The sequence below is a fragment of the Myodes glareolus genome, chromosome 2 (assembly GCF_982192425.1).
Source record: "Myodes glareolus chromosome 2, mMyoGla1.1, whole genome shotgun sequence".
NCBI lineage: Eukaryota > Metazoa > Chordata > Mammalia > Rodentia > Cricetidae > Myodes > Myodes glareolus.
In genome coordinates this window covers 97,927,323-97,943,604 of record NC_142027.1, presented here as the reverse complement: position 1 = coordinate 97,943,604, position 16,282 = coordinate 97,927,323, and the positions used below count along the sequence as shown (strand labels likewise).

At 49.5% G+C, this 16,282-nt stretch overlaps 1 protein-coding gene across 1 annotated transcript in view; it reads right to left on the bottom strand.

Annotated features, from left to right (window-relative positions):
• Positions 1 to 16,168, bottom strand: part of Gnb1l (G protein subunit beta 1 like) — a 78,835-nt gene extending 62,667 nt beyond the window's left edge. The window contains exons 1-2 of the mRNA XM_048452289.3: positions 15,825 to 16,168; positions 15,625 to 15,705 (exon numbers count right to left, since the gene is read on the bottom strand). Of these exons, the coding sequence (XP_048308246.3) occupies positions 15,625 to 15,705; positions 15,825 to 15,984 (241 nt within the window). The 5' untranslated portion in view covers positions 15,985 to 16,168. The remainder of the gene's footprint in view (positions 1 to 15,624; positions 15,706 to 15,824) is intronic.
• Between the last annotated feature and the right edge of the window lie 114 nt (positions 16,169 to 16,282).

The following is a 16,282-nucleotide window of genomic DNA, read 5'->3' as shown; positions in this document are numbered from 1 at the left end:
TGAGATACAATGTAGTTCAATGGTAGAATGCATGTAAGCTTGATCCCGAGGTGGAAAGGTAGAATCTGTATCCTGAGTATTAAAAAAATTGGTAGTATGTGTGTGAACACACACATGCACACACACAAGCAAATAAACAAAATATTCTTTTACGTTTTTAAAACATGTCTCAGTCATGGGGGCACACGACTACACCACTACCACTCAGGAGGGTCATACAAAAGAACTGGTGGAGAGTTCAAGGTCAGAGTGAGCTATGCAGCAAGTTGAAAGCCAGCCTAGGATACAAAATAAAACCATCTTGAAAAACAAACTAACTAATAAAACCAGTGCTGACACTGCAGCTTGGTGGTACAGCCCTTGCCTACCATGCAAGACCCTACCAGCTGACCCTGGGTTTGGTTACCAGCACAAACCAAAAACAGTGTTATTATCATTAGCTGACAGGGTGGCACACAACTGTAATTCCATCACTCTGGGGGATGATTCTGAGTTTTAGCCTAACCTACTACATAGAGAGCCCCCGTGGAAAAAACAGTAAAAACAACAACAAAATGAATTTTACATTTTCCAAATAAGACAATAGCAAAACATATTTAAACAAAAATAAAAATAGTAAAAACATTTAAACAAGCATTTCACCATACACAACTGGTTGCCAAATAAAAGCATGAAAACATAGTATTGTTGGTCATTTGGTCATTAAAGAAGCACAAAATAAGACTATACTAAAATGTCACTGTGTACTTGGCAGACTGGCTCAAATGGAAGGAGCTGTCACTAGTTCCTGGAAACTGTGTCAGGCAGCACAAACAACCACACTCTGTAATGGGATTATACAGTGGTACAACCACTTTGAAATAAAGTTTGGTCATTTCTTTAAAAACAGTCCCAAACTGGAAACAACCCAAACATCCATCAACAGCTGAACAAACAGCCGCAGTGCACACAATGGAACATATGCACACTCGACTGTGAAAGGTAGGAAGCGCTGACACACGCTTCAACGTGAATGAATCTCAAAATAATCAGAAAGAGTAAATACTCTGAGTCTATTTATATAAAATTCTAGGAAATGCTAACTGACCTACTGGGAACCTAGGGAAGGGAAGTGTAAAGGGGGGGGGCGCACACAAAGAGCGGAGGAAACTTTGAGGACAATGTACCCATTGTGCTTAAGATCACGTGGCATATTATCCCAGGTGTTGAAAACTATCAAGCTGTTACTTTAAATATGGGCAGTTTATTGTATATAAATGTTTTATTTTTCTAAAAGTTAACAACTAAAACAAAATTAAAACCAATTAAAAATCCATTAAAAAAGGCTGGGGAGATGGCTCAGTGATTAAAAGCAGTTGCTGCTCTTGCAGAAGACCTAGCTTCAGTTCCCAGCACCCAGAGTGGCTTACAACCACCTGTAATTCCAGCTCTAGGGGATCTGACACCTTCTTCTGATTTCTGCAGGCATAAGGTACACATGTGGTGCACATACATACATGTAAGCAAAACACTTGCATACACAAAAATAAAATAATAATAAATAATTAAAAAAATAAACCACAAACTGGGTGATAGTGGTGCATGTATTTAATCCCAGTACTTGGACAGCAGAGGCAGGCGGAACTCTGAGTTCAAGGCCAGCCTGGTCTACAGAGTGAGTTTCAGGGCAGCCAGGGCTACACAGAGAAACCCTGTCTCAAACAAACAAACAAACCACTAAACAGTGTTTAAGATGCACAAATGGCAAATAAGCAGAAAAAGTTGCTCACCCATAGCCATCAGGGAAATGCAAATTAAACAAGAATTGGACCAGTAAATATCTACTGAGTGTCTAAAAGGAAGAAAAGGCAGACAAAAGTAAATGCTGCCAAGAATGTGGCACAGCTGAAACTCCGAGGCTGCTGATGAGAAGGTATGTGTGAGTGCTCTGAGAAAGTGGCAATGTCTTAAATATACACACCACGTTCTACCCAGCAGTTCCAGCTCTAGAGTTTTAAGAGAGATGAAGACTTAAGTGCAAACAAAAGTCTATACATCAATGTTTGATTTCATCATAATCTCTGCATAGAGAAAATAACCCAGAAGACTCTCCTCAGGCAAATGGGCTACAATGAGGAACAAGCTATTGTCAAATCCAATAGTGTGGATTAGTGTCCAGAAAATTATTGTAAGTAAAAGGATACATGATGTACGGCTCTGTTTATAGAGCATTCTGGAAAAGGCAAAAGTGGAGCTGGGAGGAGAGACTGGGGCTACTGGGGTCAGAGGAGAGGAAGGCTGTTGAGAGAATGAGTCTTCTGCAGTCTGATGCTGCTGTGGTCATGGCAAGCCTCATTGGGGCAAACACTGCTGCTGCTGCTGCTGCTGCTACTAAAGTATCTTCGACTCTATGCTGAGGTAAAGATTTGATGGAAGCCGAGCATGAAGGTATGCACTCGAAACCCCAGCACTTGGGTGACTGAGGGAGGAGGACTGTAAACTTCAGGCCAGTCTGGGGTACACTGCCAGCCCCCAGGGTGGGAGGGAACTGGAGAGAACTCCTGAGAAGAGTCCTTGGTGTAGCTGTCTCGCTCCCACACTGTAGGCTCTGGCTCTGTAGTGATTCCCTTCCTCAAGGTAACTGCAGCGGAGAGCCTGAGGAACAGCACCTCTGCCAGCCAACCAAGGTCACCCGTCAACACTGGCAGCGGGAGTCATGGGTGACACACACTAATGATTTTAAGTGAAAACACAGGCACCTTATCTTTGTACTCTTCCTCCCTAAAGCCATGGCCTTGGTGTGACCATGAGGGTAACAAGGGCAAACCACTGAGGAACATTCTCCAAGCTCCGGATGCTACATCTCACAGCTGCCCAGTTAGCGACAGTAAGAAGCAGAGGAGACTTTCAGAGTCAGTAGGCTAAGGAGATAAGAGAGGAAATGCAATGAGAGGTCCCAGGACAAAAAAGGACAGTAGGTTCAGCTCAGGAGTCGGCATTCAGCCTGGATTTCAGTCCTCAGTGATGCCCAACTTAAGATCTCAAAGAGAGAGAGAGAGAGGGCTCCCTCTTCTGTGTCCACTAAAATGCTCAGGCCCTGCTCACCTGGCGACTCTCTGGGAGACCTTCAAATAAAACAAACTATGTAATATATGTGGGGTCATTTTCTTGTACTTTGGTTAATGGTATTTAATTTGCCACTACTATACGATGAAAACTCGGCTCTTGTTTAGACATATCTGGCTAAAAACAACACTGCTGCTGCTTTTAAGACAATGTCTTTTTATTTAGCCTTGACTGTCCTGGATCTCACTATGTAGACCAACATGGCCTCCAACTCACAGAGATCCTCTTGCCTCCTACATGCTGAATTAAAGATGTGCACCATCACGCCTGACTAGCTCTATTTTATATGTATGGTGTTTTGCCTTCATGTGTATATGTGCACCACGTGTGTGCTGTGCCCATTGGGGTCAAAGGAGGGCATCAGAACCCTTGGAACCATAACCATGAAGGTGCTGAGAACTGAACCCAGGTCTTCTTCAAGAGCAAGGACTCTTAACCACCCAGTCATCTCCTAGCCCCAGAAGGCACTTTCTTTGGAAAGCAGCCTGCCAGGAAGAAAGCCAAGGTTTTCCCCTTCAGCCCATAGCACCTGTCACAGAGGGGAAAGCCTCAGAATCCATAATCCACCAACCGGGGCAGGTCTGCAGAAACACAGCCAAGGCCTTAAGCAACACACAGGAGATGCACATAAAGGTGCAAGGGGGCTCCTCCCGCCTCCTGCTTGCCAAGAATCGAACTCCCGCCTCCTGCTTGCCCAGCACTGTCCTCCCGCTCCTGCATGCCCACCACCATCCTCCTGCCTCCTGCTTGCCCAGCACCATCCTCCCACCCAGCACTGTCCTCCCGCCTCCTGCTTGCCCAGCACTGTCCAGGATCTGCTGGGAATAAAGTAGGCACTTGCTGAGCAACTCTGGTCTCAGCAGAGGCCTCTCTGATGGGAGAATCAGTGGCATCAAGGCCCAAAAGCTCAGAACTGGCCCCTGCTGCAGCTTTGGCCAGTGTCCTGACTGCGCAGACAGTTCTACATGCTCTCCTCCATGGAACTGAACAGTGGTGCAGCTGTGGCCTTGAGCTGTCCAGCCAGATAACTGGCATGTTGCTCGGTGCTTCAGCTTAAAATTTGGGCACCCAGAATTGGGCACGGCCCTCTGTATTTATGAATTGCAGTGTCACCAGCACACCATGGATTCCATAAAGTCCATCAGAAATCAGCTTCCAACACCTTCTCGGCCTCTGAGACTGAAAGCCCACTGAGAAATATCACTTTTGTGGCCTTGGCTCTGAGCCTAAGACATGGGAGGGAGCTGCCTCCAGAGCAAGCTAGGGAGAGACCTCAAGGCCTCTGAGGGGTGGTCTTGCCATAAATAACACCAAAACATTTCCATCGAGGCAAGGCCTGCCTCCGTGTGCTGCAGCAAAGTTGTGCTATCTGTCTTACAAAGAACTCAACATACTCCCAGGCAGGGCTCATGTGCTGCCGGTTCTGGCATCCCGAGACCTGGTCTCTACCTACATCAGATGCTGAAGCTCAGCCCAGGAAAGACTCTCAGGAGGCTGGACCTGCCCCAGCCACATCCCTGACAGTGCCCATGCAGCCCCTCCCTGCCCCAAGTGCGCGGGAAGCAGGTTTGCCGAGGTAACTCAAGATGCACAAAGAAACCATTCCTGGAATGGGGCTCCGTTCGGCGACTCAGAGTCAAAGGCGCACTTCATTGCTGCTTTCCAAATCCCAAGCATTGTCAGGGCCTTTCCCCTTTGAAGCCTCGCTGAGTGATTGAAGCGTCTACTTTCTGAGGGGCAGATAGCACTGGGCCAGTAATCTGACTCTAAGCCACGGGATAAAGGTAGTTTGTTTCCTCTCAGCCTGTCTGTCAACACCTCCTCAGTAATTAGCCCTAATTATTACAAAGGGCCAGCCTCCCATTCGGTTATTAAATCAGAAATGGTATCATGGCTGGGCATCTGTCAACGCCCCAACTGGCGACCTTCGATTCATTGAATCCTCTGTCAGTCTCCGCCTCGGGAAGTACCCAGGCAGGCAGGGAGGCAGCTGCTTCAAAGATACAGAACCCAGGAAGCATTCTGGGGCAGCAGGGAGGCAAAGAGAAGGGCAGGAAGACAAGGAAAACAGCAAAGAAGGTGGGTGTCTGCAGTCCAGTGCCAACGTGGGAACTGGCACCTTCCCCAAGGCTTGGAGAGCAACACTTCAATCACTGTCTCACCTTGCTTACTCCAGGGCTGACCACTGTCAGTCTGAGAATGTGTAGATAGTGGCTCTTCCCTGTGGAGGGCAAGCTAGCCCAGGGCTGCACTGGGACATCACCGTGACACAGGCAGGCAGGCAGGCTGCGGCGTTGGTAGGCAGCTCAGTCTGAGGTCCAGGGAAGCCCTTTACTAGCTTTGTGAGGTTGCACAGGCCATTCTCCATGCTGAGCTGACACCATATCCCTGAAAGCCCTGAGCAGGCATGGCGACCCCTGCAGCCTGGGCCACAGTCTTAACTTATCTCCAGGAGAAATAGGTTGCTGCTCAGGCCTAGTGCCTGGCAAAGCATTATTCTAGCTCTGAGGTGGTGCTACCCCAGCAGGATCCATGTACCTCCCTGAGGGCAATGTTCAGCCCATCCTCCACACCTCCTGGCCAACAGTACCTTCCATCACTCACCCCATTAGGTCTCATAGGCCCCCTCTCAACAGGCCCCAATGACTTAGGTGACAGAAACCAGCTACAGCCCCAGCTTCCAATTAGGCCTGCTCTGCTAGAGACACAGCCCATGTGACAGACCAGGGCAGTAAGCACAGCCTTCCTACCAGCCCACAATTGCTATCTCTTTTTTTCAGCAGTGCCACCATCAAGTCCCTGCCAGGTACACAGCTGAGTCCTTATAGCTAGCAACTGTCACAGTGGCAAGGCCAGGCCAGTGGAGTAGCATGGGTGGGTCTCAGGAGCTAAGTCCATGAGGTGGTTTTCACCTTGCTGCTTAGAAGTCTCTCGGTTGGAGCATGTGAGGTACAGAGTACTGGTCAGCTTGCCTCTAAAGGCTCAGTCACTGACTGAGCTAAAACGTAATACCAGGATGGAGCTCCTAAGCTGCAGGGCAGGCAGGGTTTCTCCAAGAACAGCCACCTCAAGCTGCACCCAAGGCTATTCACTGCTTAGGAGTTGTCTAAGGAGCCTAAGGCATCCGAAAAGAAACCTGCTCTAAGGCACTTGATGGGCAGAGGTGGAAACCCAGCCAGCACCAGGCCACAGCCCTTCTGGGTCTACACATGAAAAGCCTCGCTGCTCTAAAGGAAATGTGACCACCCTCTGTGCTAGAACCAGCTTTAGGCCCAGTAACCAAGTCTCCTTGGAGAAAATGTCCTTAGCCATGGTGGTGGGGACAACTGTCCATCAGCACCAAATGTCTGGGCCCCTGCACCGTACAGACAGACACCAGGGACAGAATGGGGGAAGGGGAGAAGTCAGATGTCTCTTTCCATCTGCCTGGTATGTAAACCATTGGTACAGCAGAAGAATCCGATGAATACACAAGCATCTAAGAGCCACCTACACGCCACGGCTCTTAGCTTGTTGGCCTCACCCACCCACACGGCCCTCCAGGGCTCAGTACCTGCTCTAGAGAACACAGTGGTTCAAGAAATGCTAAGGGAACTCGGGGCTCCTGCCGTCCTAGAGCAGAGGCTCAAGCATGGTGCCCACAGACACAGTGACCCCAGGATGTGAGACACAAGTACTGAAGGGCTGGGTGAGGAGCACACCAGAGCCCACTACACTCTCCTCTCGCTGCGACCAAATGATATAAAAATTAGCCAACATGAGGAACAAGGTGCAGGTGGACGTTTCTCTATCATAACATCAGGACTCCTTATAAAACCAGCTAAGGACAGACCAGACCAGAGTGCAGCCAGAGAGTATGGTCAGTGGCTGAGGCCAGACCCAGTCTATGCTCCATGGAAATGGAGAAACAGGATCCTCTGCCAGTCAGGATATAACAGGCTGCACTCTGGCATGTGTGTGCACACACACATACACACGCACACACACCTCAGTGGCCTCACACATGAAAAATTTATTGCTTGCTCAGATTACACAGCCATTACGGTTGTCAGATTCTCTGCCCATCACAGGCCTTGACAGAAGGCCTCCCTTATCCCAGTCATACTAACAAGGAGAGTCTAGGCTTCATGTCAAAGGCAACACATGAGACTTTAGGAAAACAGAACAATGCCTTTGAACCCTCATGTAGGGAAAATTTTCTTAAATAATAAATGAAACAAGCTCATGTACAGAACAGCTAGGAACAGCCTACTCAGGGTAGAAACTAGCAATTCCACACCTCAGAACTCACCCCAAGACCAAGGCCCTGAGAGGCCCTACATACAGCACAGAGGGCTGCCTACAACACTGTTGAAAACTACAAAATGAAAATAAAATCCATCTTGGGCACTGTTCTAGGCTGAAGTACCCAAATTCTTCAGCTGAAGTTCTTGTCTCCACTGTGTGACTGAACATGCTTATATTTGGATAGGGCAAAGAAGTAATTTAGGAAAAATATCTTTAGGGTAGGCCTGATCCAGCATGCTTGGTATCCTAGTAGATTAGGACATGGAAACACATTCAGAAGAATGATTGGGCAAGGACACAGGGAAGATGGCCACCCACAGACCAAGGGGAGGCCTTAGGAAAAACATTCTGCTTGAAAGTCAACCTTGGATTTCTCCACTCAAGAACCACGAGAAGACATACTTCTGGTTTGAACACACACACTGTAGATTACAGGTTTGCCCTTGCTCCACAACGGTCTCCAATGTGAACAGCAGCTTACTCAGCTTAATACTGAGTAATTCATCTGTGGTGGTTTGAAGAAGAATGGCCCCCATAGGCTGAAATATTTAAATGCTTAGTCACCAGGGAGTGGCACTATTTGAAAAGGTTAGAAGGATTAAAAGATGTGGCCTTGTTGGAGGGAGTGTGTCACTGGAGGTAGGCTTTGAGGCTTCAAGAGCCCATGTCAAGCCCGGAGTCTGTCTGTCTCTCCCTGCATCAGGATGTAGCTCTCATTACTTCTTTAGCTACTGCTTCAGTGCCATGTGTGCCACTGCGCTCCCCACCATGATGAAAATGGACTAAACTGCTGAAACTCTAAGTCAGCCGCCAGTGAAATGCTCTTTTAAAAGAGCTGTCTTGGGCCTAGTGTCTCTTCACAGCCACAGAAGCGTGACTAAGACGCCACCCCATATGAGGAGGACCTTTGTAACTCAGGTGCAGCTGTGGCTTCCTTCGGCCACAGTTGTGTAGGTGGGTGACACATATCAGCGGTGAGCCATGGATCCCCGCAGCAGCACTTGACTGTGTAGTAGTATGTGCTGCCAGGGGACCTGGTGGTGTCTGACGGACAGCAGGAAACAGAGCATATCTAGTCCTTTCCCAGACACACGGATGGACAGCAAACAAGGTGCCACTCAGGTCAGTGAGATGTTTAAGTTCTAGCTGGTGCTGACAGAAGTTGTAGGAATGACAGCTTTACTTGCTCTACCCCTGCAGCTGGATCTTTAACTCTTCTAGTTTTGCTCTGCACAGTGTAATGACAGACAATCACGGGGGCTTAGGCCTCAGCCTAATCACAGTGGGTATCCCAGTCAACCCTCCTGCGCACCCAGTGAGGACGAACTATTTAATACCTAACAGGGTCAGGTGAAGAAACAAGGTGTGACTAAACTCAGGCCCGCTCTCAGATCCCACACACACGATTACATACCACGACTCCCCACGGCATTAGCACGTGGGCAAGTGGTCAGACATATACACGCCTGGAACCACTGACATGGAGAAACCTAAGCATTCTATATCCCCACCAACAGCGAGGAGCCCATCGGTCATACCCTTGGCAATTCCAGACATGTAAACTTAAACTCACAGAGCTACTCCTGTTTTCTGAGAGTTGCTCTAGTTTGCATCTGTTAAAGGCCTGGCCCTTACCTAGGCTCTGCTGGGACACAGTGGAGCCTTAAGTGGGGTCTTGTGGAAGGTTTCAAGTTACAGAAGTATCACTGAAGAGAATACTGGGTCCTCTGTTCCTTATGCTTTTCTCATCCTGAACACGGGGTGAATGGTTTTGCTACATGTTGCCACCATAAGCTACCAATAAGCAGTGGATTAAAACCTCCAAAATTGTCACCCCAGACCTTTCCTCTTCACAAACTGATTATCTTGGCCCTTGTTACAATAGGAAGTTAACGAGCAATTGTTTTTTGTTTTGTGTTTTTGAGGCAGGGTTTCTTTGGGTAGCCTTGGCTGCCCTAGAACTCTGTAGACCTGGCTAGCCTTGAACTCAGAGACCCTTCTGCCTGTGTATCCCAAGTGCTGGGATTAAAGGTGCAAGCCACAACTGCCCAGCACTAATGAGCATTTTTACAACCTTAAAAAATGTCTTTAATCCACCTTGAATATGTGCTGGCTCAACCAATAGCAGGTATCCTGTCCCAATACTTTCCAGAAAGCCAACTAGTTATCAAATGGTTCTACTGATATTCATTTGAAACACCACCAATAATGTACTAAATTTTCAATTTATATGGCTCTAAAATGGTTTGCCTCACTATTGTTTCTCTATTCCAAAATCCAAGTGCTTCAAAGGTTGCAGCTTTACAAAGAATTTCAATGTCTCTGAGGACTTTATCACCAGTAATTTCTGGCTTAAGATTTTCCTTGGAGATAGGTCTTCTAAAAGCCTTTTGCTAGGGCCCACAGCCTATTTTTTAGAGATGTCAGGATATTTCCCAGGGAGCACACACTAATCAGAGGCTTGCCTGCCATCTTGTCTAGTTCCAGAGAAGTCCCCCTCTAGACCATCAGTCTGCACGCCAGCATGGGTGAATGACCCCGGGCCGGCGCACAGGTCTAACCTGATAGCCTTCTCTCCTGAGGAGTGGATCACCTGGTGGAAGATTGTCGCTGATGGCACTGTAGACAAGTTACACTGTAACGGTCTGGAAGACCACAGTCCAACCTTCTGTTCTACCTATAGACACTTAGGCACAGACAAGCTGCCCACTGCAACTAAAAGGCCCTCCCCTCCTTTCCTCAGGAGCAAGAGCCCAATCACAGTGGGTGGACCCCTCCTCTAAATTAGAGCAGACTAATTTCCCAGGTCACGGAGACTCTGCTCTCAAGCCTGCCGAGCAGCAGGCCTTCAGACATAGGCAGACCATCACCCAAGCCTTCAAGAGATGCCCCAGGAAGATCAGGGTCAGCAGGAACGACGGCAATTTTAAGCAGAAAGGTTCACTTCAGGCCCACCAGAGGTGGGAAGGCAGATGCATTAGGGGTCAGCAAGATGGCAAGGGCCAGCAAGTAACTAGACCATCATCCCAGAGAGCCACAGGCAGGTCCAGCCACAATCAAGTAAAGAGAGCAGCTGTTCCAATGATGGGCAATCATAGAAACAGGCAGCCTAGAACAGAAGCCTAGGGCTATGCAAAATCACGTCTGTGAGCAACATTCCCAGGTGTTTCGTGTATATAATGTCTGTGCTTAGAAATAATTTACAAATAAACCACCTGGACCCAAAACATCTCCTAGTAAGTTGCCAGGCAATCCAATGGCCTGCTCTGAGTCTCACCAGATGCTTACTCATCATGGCTCTTCTACATCAGCCAGCTGCTCTTCAGTCTATGGTTCTGTCAAAGTATCCAGGAAGGTTTCCTCTCTATGCAGGTACACGCTGTGTCCCCATCCTCAGATCAATTTGGCTCAAAAGAGTGTGTATGCTCAGCTCTCCCTAAAACCTCATCCTTGTGCAGAACTGGTCTTTCCTCATTCCAGCCCCAGGCCTCACATTCCCATCTGCTACCTGCTCTTCTCTTTACCCAGAGCTCTCTCTCTCAGAAGTTAGCTCTCAAGACCACCCAACACCTGCTACTCCCTCCCCTATCTAGCTCCACCTCCCCCATCAGACCTTTACAGACTCATTTGGGAACCACTGCTGCACACCTGTGACACTTGGCTGGGCTCTGCTGACAGAACGGGAATAGAACTTCTGTTCACAAATAAGAACTATTAGCAGCAGTAAGTCAACTCACATTTATTGAGACCAGCAATGCTTTCAGGGACACTTATCTATGCCAAAACCTTGACATGGAAGCTCAATCTGCCAGGAGATGCAAGTCATTTCCATCACTGGGGTTTTAAGTGTTGAAGCACCAATGTGGCGGAACACTGTGTGTGTGTGTGTGTGTGTGTGTGTGTGTGTGTGTGTGTACACTTGCAAAGCAGGAAGGGGCTTTTTAAAGCATAACCAGGTGTAGTAAGAACGCTGCCATGTAAAAAGGGAATGATTAGAGTTGAGCCTAGCAAGAGGCTCCTATCCTCCTGTATCCAAACCTTCCAACTGGTCAGGGCTTCAAGTAAGCCCACAGGAAGCATGGTTCTCAACCAAGACGTCATCTTATCCCTTAAAAGGATAAATATGGTTGCTTCTGCACTGCACATTAGGAATGAAGTCCACTGAAGTGTGCAATGGCAGATGAGTGATTATTTTAAAAAAAGGCAGTATATGCGTACAGTTATTTAACCATATCATTTAACCATTAAACAACAACAACAACAACAAAACAAATCTAAGCAACATGGAACCAAAGGCACTGTTGAGACAAATGCCACATATCTATATGCAGAGGCTATAAAAGTTGATCTAGCTGAAGCAGAAAGCAGATAATGATAACATGACAGAAAAACCAGGAGACATGAAGGTTAGATAACTCCACAGCCCAGTGTGCACTTAAGAGTTAACAATAATGTATTTCATATATTACAAGGAACCACAAGGGAAGTGCAAATACAATCCTATACAAAGAAATGATTAACGTTTAAGAAAAGAAAATGGCAGTCACCAGAGTGGATCATTATATATCTCTGCATCCAATTATATTATACTCCACAGATAGACCATTTGAAAAAAAATTTAATCCTAGCACTCAGAAGGCAGAGGCAGAGGGTTCTCTGTGAGTTCAAGGCCAGTCTGGTATATATCAAGTTCCAAGCCAGCAAGGTTACAAAGTAAAACATTGTCTCAAAAACAAAAAACCAAACCAACCAACCAACCAATTTAAAAAGAAGCAGCGGCTTCCTTTAAGCAGCCTTCTTTCCACTGTAGACTAGCATCACAGGTCACAGAGAGCAGGGCAAGGGCCCAGAAACACCAACAGTGCTACAATCTGATAGGGGCTGACTACAGGATATTTCCTGTAGGAAGTGGCCAGGTGGAACAGCACTCCCAGGTATGGGGCAGGACCTCAGCTAGAAGGCCAAGACAGGCCCACATCCTGACAGGAGTAGGGCGAGTACACATGTCTTTCTGCCTGACTTTCCAGCCGTGGATAGGCAGAGTCATCTGTAGGCAGCACTGTGCTGGCTGTCTGGGTGCTGTGGGGCCCCTCGCTGTGCACAGCACTTTATCAGGAGGAGCACTGCTGCACATCTAGACTATGTTCGGAGCACGGATGAGGAGTAGGGAACGTAAGAAAACGGTGGTTCTTGTAGGGTGGATGTCTGGGACACTGTCCAGCCACCACGAGGTACTCAGATATTTCCTGCTCTCCTTAGGTTTTAGAAATCTTCTGTTTTCTGAGGTTCTCAGCTCCCTGGGTGACTGATTCTAGCTTCTAAGAACAGAAGTTAATGGATTTTGAAAGTATTGAGCCAAGCTTGGGTCTGCGTCCTCTGAACGGGAGGCGGCTGGCCTCCTAGCACTACAATCATGAATGCATGCAGAACCAGACTGGGTCGGGGGGGGGGGGCAGGGGCCAGGGAGCTCACCCTGTCCAGCTGCTGCTCAGGCCAAGAACTCTATTGAGTTAGGCCTGAACCAAGCAGGCCTTAGGGGAATACTCATATGGAGTGCTAGGGTCATTAAGAACCCAACTATGCAGTGTCTTACTGTGGTCAGCTATGGGGCCACTGGTGGAAGGCTGAGGATAGGAGACACTGTGCTCTGCCTTCCACCAGTGGCCCGGTACTCAACAAAACTGTTTGGGCCTTGAATAACTTCTTTGAGATCCTGTCAGAACAATTTATAATCATCAGGCAAGGGCAAGTCCCTATTGAGGTAGGCTAAGCCTGTCAGTCAAGTGAGGCTTTCACAGATACAGTTGAGACTGTCCTGATAGTGTTCAAAGTGGAAGACATATATTCTCCCAGCTGGGCAAAAAAGCAGTCTAGCAGCCATTGACAGCCATCAAAGGTACCAGGTTGGAGCCAGGAACCCAGTAGAAGTCCATCCTGAGTGGCCAGGGGTCACAGGCTAGCATCCAGTTGGAGGGCCCCTTTCTGTAGGTTTACTGCCAGAAGAATCATTAGATGTGCTATTCCAATCCATGGTGGTGTACACACACATGGGGTTCCCACAGCAGGGTCTCTCAATCCAGGAATCCACCAAGGGGTCAAGCCGTGAGGTATCATCCATCTGCTGCCAACGGCGTGCACTGGTGAAACTGGCTGCCATCTGGGCAGGATTACTAGGGCTCTGCCAATGGCACCTGCCACGAGACATGCCAGGAGTAGAGGGGAGAAGGGCCCACTCAGAGCCTGGTGTAGACAGAAGAGGCAGGCATAACACAACGGGCCAAGAAGCAGCTGGACAGGGTGTGGCAAATTGCCATTCCAGGGAAACGCTGAGGACCAGGGGAGTTGAGCCGATAAGAGTCGAGGGACTGTCAGATGCAGGCCATCATCCAAGGAAATCTGTCCAAAAACAAGGTGGGGAAGAGCAGGAACAAGGCCCAACCATCAACACTGAGCTGGCAGGGTGGCATCAAGCAGAAAACCCTCAGGGACCTGATTAGCTGCTCAGAGTAGAAGGAGGGGCCCAGCGGCTGGCCTGGGAGGGTGAAAGAAACAACAAATGCTGCCTGTGACTTTAAAGGTGTAGTGACAGACACTGTCGACTCTAGAAGGGGCAGATCAGACCATCAGGGAATAGTAGCACAATGACAGTAGCAACTATCATTTGTACCATCTGTGTGTATCACAGTACCATTTGTGCTGAATGCTGACTACCCACTACCCACAATTGGGTACTATTATCATAGCTACGGAAGAGTGGTAAAGTAATTTGTGTGCAGCCACACACCAGTTAGTAAATGACAGAGAGGCGAACCTGGCCGCAGAGACAAGCATAACCACAAATTATTTCACAGGCTATGGACTACCCTTTAGAGTGGAATGAGTGGGCTCCTGGCTGCTGGAACATTATGAACTGCTAAGAACGGAGCATGTCGAAACATCCTTGCACACCCAGCACCACGCACACCTGACAAAACAGGCTGCCTTGCTCGGACTGTTTCGCCCTGCTCCCAGGATTCCAGAGACCACCTGCAGGCAAATCTACCCAATCCTGAGCACACCTCCCTCACCCTCATCCCAGTCAATAACCTGGCACTACAACCCCACAGGTGAAACTCTGCAATTCCAATTTGGAGTTTCTTCCTGTTAACCACCAGCACCTGGCCAGAGCTCCCTTTGATGGTTGGACCCACTCTTATTCCAAGTTGTGGCCACAAGGACACACAAGGAAGGAGGACAAGGAGCCCTCCTCTGGGGTTCTCACACTGCTCCAGTCTCTCTGGAGAGGAAAATCCACCACCTGGAACCTCTCTCAACTCTTTGCTTCAACCCTGCACACACATCCCAGTTCTCCACAAGCTCTCTCCTAGGACCACCGAGCATATATCTTCACACCTGGCTTTCCATGTGTTTACCCCCGACCCAGTCGCTTTCTCCAGAAAGGTACAGCAAGGTTGATCTTGGTGCCAGCACCTCCCAAGGGGCCTGCAACACTTGGCTGCCAGTACTGCCAGCTCCTACCTCTAGCATCCAAGCATTCTGGACCACCCAAGGCCTGACTCACACCTCAAAGTCCAGCCCTTGACCTGGGATTCTCATCATAATCACCAGCCAGATCCAGTCTCTCAGTGAGTTCTCCTGAAGTAATGCCCACAAGTCAGGTCCCAGTCCCCAAAGCTAGGTGTCAGGCTGCCCACGAACACCATTTCACATGCCCAGAAGCCAGTGTGCCACCCAGACCTCCCGCCCCAACTATGAACCTTAGATGTTGTCTGCCCACTCGCCTAGGTGCCTGAGAGCCTCTGGCAACCTAGGAGAGCGGCGCCCCCACCCTGCAGACACCAATTCCTGCTTTCGTCTAGGTCATCCTAACCCTGAGCCAGTCACTCACTTGCTGAGCTCAAGATCCCCCCGCACGACCCTTGCCTAGCAATCTGTGGAACTCTCTCTTTTCTCTCCATCAACCCTGCCTGGCATTAGGTAATCTCACTCCTCTTCCTGGACTGGACAGCAATCTACTAGAAGACTGAGGGCCGCGGAGCGTGGGATTCTTTCTCCACAAGCTGGGCAGCACCTGACACACTCTGAGTTCTTTGCTCCAAGACCTGGGAAACCCGGGAACACAACTTGCCCAAAGCCAAAATGTGAATGGAGGCTAGACTACCTGCACCGCCCACCTGCCCGCCAGCAACCGCCATGCAGGGCATCCAGCTCACAAGCTCCCGGTCCACCTACCTGAGGCCGCCAGGGTCAGAGGATCTGCAGACGGACACCGGCCAGAGCGGCGTGCTTCCGCGGCCAAGATCCCACAGCCACCTGCAAAGTGAAGAGCGAGAAGAGCCTGAGAGAGATCAGGGGAGCGGGGCGTGACTCCTCGGGACAGAGCCCACACCTCAGCCCGCCGCCCCACTTCGCGCTGACCCAGCCCCACTAACCCGGCTGCCTAGATCCTAGCCTGTCGCAGCCGGCTCTTAGGATTCCACGAAGCACCTCGTCAGCCACGCCCCCTCCGGCGTGCACACAGCCACCCCAGACGCGCCCATTCTGTAACCCCGCACGCCTCGCGCTCGCCTTCCCGCGGGGCTGCGCGCGCATGCAAGGCTCGCCGCGCCTGCGCCGTGAACCGCGAGGCCTCTCCCTTGCAGACGTCCGACCGTGCCAGCGCGACAGCGCGGCGCGGGGGGTGATGGGAGCGCGCGCTTGGTACCACGCCGAGAGGCCGCGTGCGCAGGCGCCGGCTGGTCCTGTAGATCCCAGGAGCAGAGGCGGGGCTGCTGCGTTCAAAGTCTTTGCTGTCTACTGGAGGCTTGCCCTGCGCCAGCGTGGGTCGCGAAGGCTCCAGTACTGAGTGGCTTCTGAGCCTGCAGACCTGGGGAGCGCATCTTCTGAGTGA